The sequence below is a fragment of the Myotis davidii genome, unplaced genomic scaffold (assembly GCF_000327345.1).
Source record: "Myotis davidii unplaced genomic scaffold, ASM32734v1 scaffold452, whole genome shotgun sequence".
In the NCBI taxonomy this organism is placed as follows: Eukaryota; Metazoa; Chordata; class Mammalia; order Chiroptera; family Vespertilionidae; genus Myotis; species Myotis davidii.
Window position 1 is genome coordinate 347,199 of NW_006284245.1, and position 6,976 is coordinate 354,174.

At 40.2% G+C, this 6,976-nt stretch overlaps 1 protein-coding gene across 2 annotated transcripts in view; it reads right to left on the bottom strand.

Moving 5' to 3' along the window:
* The window catches only part of UBE2V2 (ubiquitin conjugating enzyme E2 variant 2), a 44,478-nt gene that overhangs the window by 17,807 nt on the left and 19,695 nt on the right, over positions 1-6,976 (bottom strand). Inside the window, exon 3 of one of the 2 annotated variants that reach the window (XM_006754289.2) lies at positions 5,047-5,172. In XM_006754289.2, coding sequence (XP_006754352.1) covers positions 5,047-5,172 — 126 coding nt within the window. Of the gene's footprint in view, positions 1-5,046; positions 5,173-6,976 lie in introns of those variants that run through there. The other variant, XR_001515103.1, reaches the window with a different exon arrangement.

Below are 6,976 nucleotides of genomic sequence, written 5' to 3' on the forward strand. Positions count from 1 at the left end.
GGGGAATGAGGAAAGGATTGGTAATTCCTTACCTAATAACGAATTTAAAGATTAAAAAAAAAAGTTTTTCTCTACAATATTAGAACCAATAAATAAATACTAGTTCCAAAGAAGTACTGTACTGCCTTAAGATACAAAAACACTTCTATAATTATTTCAAAGGAAAGTGAAAAAAACGTAAATGCCCAGCAAGTAAAAAATGGATTAAATAATAAAGAGAAACAATCTAATATGCATGACCCAACATGGATAAATCTAAAAAAAACACTGACATGATTCCACACAAAATCACACAATATAGAGGAACACACACACACACAGGCATAGTAAAAGCACAACAATCATGCGCAGAAATTATAACAGCAAATTCAAAACAGGACTACCTCTAGGGAATGATGGAAAGGGGAAACCAGGAGTTAACTATTTATAATGCAGTCTTTAAAAAAAATGTTACAGCCGAAACCGGTTTGGCTCAGTGGATAGAGCATCGGCCTGCGGTCTGAAAGGTCCCAGGTTCGATTCCGGTCAAGGGCATGTACCTGGGTTGCAGGCACATCCCCAGTAGGAGATGTGCAGGAGGCAGCTAATCGATGTTTCTCTCCCATTGATGTTTCTAACTATCTCTCTCTCCCTTCCTCTTTGTAAAAAATCAATAAAATATATTTTTAAAAAATGTTACAAATAAGACAAATATATTAAGATCTGACAGATAGATGGAGGATGTTAGTCATATTCCCTAAAACTGTCTGTATGTTAGAAATATTTCTTTTAAAAACATCAAAAATTAAAATAAAAGTGATAAAAATATTTACAGTAACTGCTACAAAGGAAAATAATAACAATGTGACCAGAATAAAGCAACAAGATATCTAATTAAGATTGGGAAATCATGGAAGATTTCTCTAAGAAAGTGACATTTAAATTTAGAATCTGGCCCTAGCCGGTTTGGCTCAGTGGATAGAGCATCAGCCTACAGGCTCAAGGGTCCCAGGTTTGAGTCCGATCAAGGGCATGTACCTTGGTTGCGGGCACATCCCCAGTAGGGAGTGTGCAGGAGGCAGCTGATTGATGTTTCTCTCTCATCAATGTTCCTAATTCTCTATCCCTCTCCCTTCCTCTCTGTAAAAAAAATCAATAAAATATATTTTTTAAAAAAATTCAGAATCTATAAGGATTAGCCAGAGTGAAGGAGATGTCCAGACAGGAAGAACAAAAAGTGCAAAGCTCCTACTACCAAATGAAAGGTGTGCAGAGCTGTGTGAACTCTGTGAGCTGATGAGCCACAGCAAGAAGCATGCACATTGTGGCTGAAGCTATTAAAGAATTCTAAGCACAAAAGTGATGTGACACGATTGGTGTTTTAGAAAAATCCCGTCGGCAGCTGGCTTTGTAAAGATTGGAAGGGGTAAATAAATAGAATCAGAGCAGTTGTTGAAGGGTACAGACAAGAGATATTAGACAATATTCATGTGCTGGCAATGTAAATACACCTGACTCAAGTTACATTTTCAACAAAGACTGACAGGACTTGATAGACAGGTTAAGGAAAAACAAATAGGAAGAAAGTAAAACTGTCAAAAGGTATATAACAGTCCCTTTTAGATCAGATAAAGGTCATTAAAAAGATTGGTAGAGATTATTTAAGACAAATATATTAAATAATCTCTATCCTGAATCCTGAATTTACTAGTTCCCACAATAGTGCAGAATCAACCATTAATTACTTAAATTTACAGAGTCTATAATATGAAAACAAACCATCAGTTGAGAAGAAAAGCTACTCCTGGCAGAGAAATTATTGTTGTTGTTATTCCTCACCTAGGGATATTTTTCCACTGATTTTTAGAGAGAGTGGAAGAGAGAGGGAAAGATAGAGAAACAGCAATGAGAGAAACACATCAATTGGTTGCGTCCTGCACACTCCCCGACCAGGGCCCAGGCCTGGGAGGAGCCTACACCAAGGTACAAGATTTGACCGGGATTGAACCTGGAACCCTTTGGTCCGCAGGCCGATACTCTATCCACTAAGTCAAACTGGCTAGGACCATGGTCGGCAAACTGCGGCTCGCGAGCCACATGCAGTTCTTTGGTCCCCTTGAGTGTGGATCTTCCTAAGCCTTAAAAGTACCCTAATTAAGTTAATAACAATGTACCTACCTATATAGTTTAAGTTTAAAAAATTTGGCTCTCAAAAGAAATTTCAATCGTTGTACTGTTGATATTTGGCTCTGTTGACTAATGAGTTTACCGACCAATGCTAGGGCCTGGCAGAGAAATTTAATTAAAGAAATCACCCTCACCGAAACCAGTTTGGCTCAGTGGATAGAGCGTCAGCCTGGGGACTGAAGGGTCCCGGGTTTGATTCCGGTCAAGGGCATGTACCTGCATATCTCCAGTAGGAGGTGTGCAGGAGGCAGCTGATCGATATTTTTCTCTCATCGATGTTTCTAACTCTCTCTCTCCCTCCTCTCTGTAAAAAATCAATAAAATATATTTAAAAAAAAAAGAAATCACCCTCACTTGGCCAACATGGCTCAGTGGTTGAGCAACGACCTAAGAATCAGGTAGGGGTTTGATTCCACTCAGGGCACATGCCCAGGTTTCGGGCTCAATCCCCAGTGGGGGGTGCGCAGGAGGCAGCCAATCAATGATTATCTCATCATTGGTGTTTCTATCTCTCTCTCCCTCTCCTTTCCTCTCTGAAATCAATAAAAAATATATTTTAAAAAAAGATATCACCCTCATAAAGGCAATGCTATGTCATAAAAGAAGTTCCCTAAACAATATCCTTCTGTAAATTTAAAATGTTTCTTAATCCTGTTTCCATCACATCTCTTAATACTACTTAACATAATAGAATTAAGTATTCACACTGTAATTTCTAGAATAGCCACTGGAATAACAGAGTAAAAAAGGTTGAAAGGGCTAGTTCAAAAGTAGGTAAGATAAAAGAAACACATGGGAAAATAAAATTCACAAAATAAGATGAATTATTTAAACTTGAACACATCAATAATTATTGTACATTAAATGTAAATGGACTAAAGGCTCCTTTGAGTTGGCACATACCAGATAGGAAGATCTGGGAGTGACTTGGCAGGTCCTGAGCTAGGATTTCTAATGACCTTTGTACCTTCTTCCTCTGTCAGGGTCAGGCTTTTGGCCAGTGCACCCAGCAGAAGGGTATGAGCCTATATGAGACCCACCATTGGAGGGTGAAGAGCTAGCTGTGTGTCCAGGGCTAAACCTGCTGCCAAGAGTGTGGTTACATACTGGGATTACTGAGCAAACTTAAATATAAAGGTGTGGCAAAAGTAGGCTTAGAACTGAAAATAATACAATCCTATCCATATATATAAAAGCCTAAGCAACCGAACGACCAGTCGACCGGTGGCAATGACACGCACTGACCCCAGGGGGCAGATGCTCGATGCAGGAGCTGCCCCCTGGTAGTCAGTGTGCTCCCACAGCCAACCTCCCGAGGCCAGCTGGCCCTGATCGGCAACAACAGGGCTGGGTAGCCAAACTCCCACAGTCCCTCCCCCTGGCTAGCCAAACAACTTCCCACGCTCCCTCCCCCCAGCCGGCCAGCCCCATGGCCCCTATCGGGGCTGCCGGCCAACCTCCTGTGGCCCCAGTCAGCCCCAATCGCCGGCCAGACTGAGAGACCCCACCCGTGCACAAATTCCTATATAATAAAAGCCTAATATGCAAATCGGCCAAATGGCAGAACAACTGGTCGCTATGGTGCGCACTGACCACCAGGGGGCAGACACTCAATGCAGGAGCTGCCCACAGCCCGCAGGTCCCAGGCCAGCCAAGGCAAGCGTGAGTGGGTGGGCCTCCCGATCGCCCCATCGGTCGCCCTGTAGAGGGAGGCAACTGGCAGTGGGGAGGCGGGACCAGCAAATGGTCGGTGCCAGGCCAGCCAAGGCTGGTGCCAGCAGGGATCCCCCGATCACTCCACCGGGTGCCCCATAGATGGACTCTGATTGCCAGCCAGGCCTAGGGACCCTACCTGTGCACAAATTTTGTGCACTGGGCCTCTAGTAATAAATGATAATACAAGAATAAACTCTGTGTTTCACGTACTCACAAATATAAACCTACTTTTGTCCCATCCTGGACTAAGGATAATGAAAGCCAGGTTTCTCACTGTTGGAGGAGAGAATTACAAATATGGAAACAATAAAATCTGTAAGAAACCCTGTAGTTTTGGAATAGACTTAGAGGTACAGGTATAAATTCATGATTTTAGATAGGTAGATAGATAGGAAGGAAAGAGGGAGGAAGAATAATGAAGTACATTAGTTAAAACTATAAAGAAAAATAATATAAAAATTTTTTTCAAGATATTAATTACCATTGGTGGAGAAAGAGAACACAGGGATGAGATAAGGAGGAGCACACAGAAGTTAAGAATATTGCTAACACCCTATTTCCTAAGATGGATGAAGTTCATTTATTATTATTGTGTTATTGTGATTCCTAACATGCATTTTGCATATCAGTGTGATCTCAACATGGCACCTCAAAAACCTAAACTTTAAAGTCTAAACCTAACAATCTACTTATATTAGAAATTCTGCTATTTTCACTTTCTTGTGTGAGTCAGGTAGATTGTCTCATTTTGGTTTATTTGCTTTAAATAAACAGTGTTCAACTATGACTACTTATTCTAATACAGACATACTTGGTTCCTCAAAGAAAAACCTCCTCTTCATAAATATTCATCATTTTAAGCTCACCAAATATAACTTAACCCTAAAAAAAATAACATTTTTTTAAATGATTATCTTTTCAGCAAGTAAGAAGTCAATGAAATATGACTACTGAAGCAATAACTAAAACCCTAAGAAGTGTTGCTATCACATCTATATAGGCTGGTACCTGAAGGTCGTTAAGGATGGGTTGAGTCATAAAAGAAAAACAACATAAAATAAACTTTTTTACACTTTTATCTAAACAAAGGTCCTTTTTTTTTTTTAGTTTCTCCTGAGTATATATTATAAGTTATACAAGAATAAAATGAGTACTTTAACTTACCATTCCACTGGAATTATTTATTCCATTCATATTAATTTTGGTTACAAATCTAACTGATGGAGGAGCTTCTGGGTATTTAGGTCCACATTCTACTTTCAGGCTATATATTCTGTTTTCATAATTTGTCTGGAAGGCAAAAAAATAATAAAAATAATGTTCAAGTGGTAATAAAGAGGAAAAGTACTTGATATTATTGTGTATGTGATCAAGAATTTACTTTTCTACATTCATTTAACTTATTGGTAGAATAAACTGCAGCAAGTATATTTAAAAGTAGAGAAAAAGCAGAGATTTTATAAAATAATTCTATACAGTTATATCAAAATGATCAGAACTCACTTTTTGTGATACAGGCAATGCCTATAATAAAATTAGAGCAAAAAAAAACAAACCACTTAAATTCAGGTTTTACTAAAAAGTTTACATTGTGGAGGAGAGACTACCTGACTATGTCACACACATATAAAAGTTCCCATTTGTCCCAGTCAATTCTGTTTATTCCTATTGTTCTAGTATTAATATTAATAGTGCTTCTTTTCATCCTCAAAAGAATCTGGTTGGACAATAAATTATATGGTTATCCCACTTAGGGCAATCAGTAACTTCTAGCAAAAGGAAAAACACTATATTATAGCATATTACAGCAAGAAAACAGTATTCCATGACTCATTAGTTAGAGCAAACTTTGTTTCCACATCATTTTAAAATACCGGTTCTTAATTGAGACATTTAACATAACCATACTATAAAAAAACCATTTTAAAGCTACCAGATGTAAAGGTTCTAGAATCGAGATTATTCCTGGCTGATATTTCATACCTATAATTAACTCTTATTTATCCTTATGACTTGTTCACTTGGTTAACTAATTGGTATACAATTAAAATATAAAAGTGAAAAATAAGTGAAAGAGACAAATGTAATGCCTCTTGGTTTCTACAATAAACCTGGGGGAGAAGGGAACAGCTAACCATCCGTCTACAGATTTCACTTACCAAAACTTCCTTTCCCTTAAGTAAAAGATACTCGCAAGTGGAGGTCAGATCTTGGATATTAAGCTACTGTAGTTTAAAATGGATGCAACATTCTTGTATATATGTTGAATACTTCCATATTTTACAAAAGAAACAGCTGTATAAAACTCATCACAGAGAACCAAGATGGCGGCATAAGGTATAAACCTGTACGTGCCTCCTCCCACAACAACATTAAAACTACAACTATAAGACAAAGCAGCTATCATCCAGAACCACAGGAAAGCTGGCCCAGTGGAAGTTCTACAACGAGAAGGAAAGAAAACAGCGCACTGAGACCAGGTAGGAGGGGCAGAGGTGCCAGGAACAGAGGTAGGGAAGTGCGAGCGAAAACCGGGCTGCATCTGGGTGCGCGTCTTTTTTCAATCGGAAGGGGATACAAGCTCCCGAATGCACTGAACTCATTTACGGCGAGACTCGGGTCCCAGACTCCTACGGGGAGAAACTGGACTGTCTTGCTGCGGGTCGGAAAGCGAGGGTGGCTTTCTCGTAGTGCTGCTCGCAGGGTTCATTGTTGCTGTGGGGGCGCGGGACTCGGGACACAGAGGGACTGGGGCATGCAGAAGCGCGGAGTGCTGGAGCGCTGACGACAGCCATTGCTGTTTGCTCCGCCCTGGTGATTCTTTGGGACCCCGCCCCACTCAATTTAGATTCCCATCCAAGCTGTGCTCAGTGGCGCAAAGGAACCACCTGCGCTTTTGCAGCCGAACCTAACAACCTGCAGCTGGGTCAGAGAGCTCCAAAACTTCCAAACCCCAAACAAAAAGGAGAAATCTGCTGATATCGCTGTAGCTCCTGCTGGGTGGACTCACACAGTGGTTGACTTGGAGATCCAGGAGCCAGGGTACCCCTGGTCAGATACCAGATTTCAACTCCTCACATCCATAAGGGACACA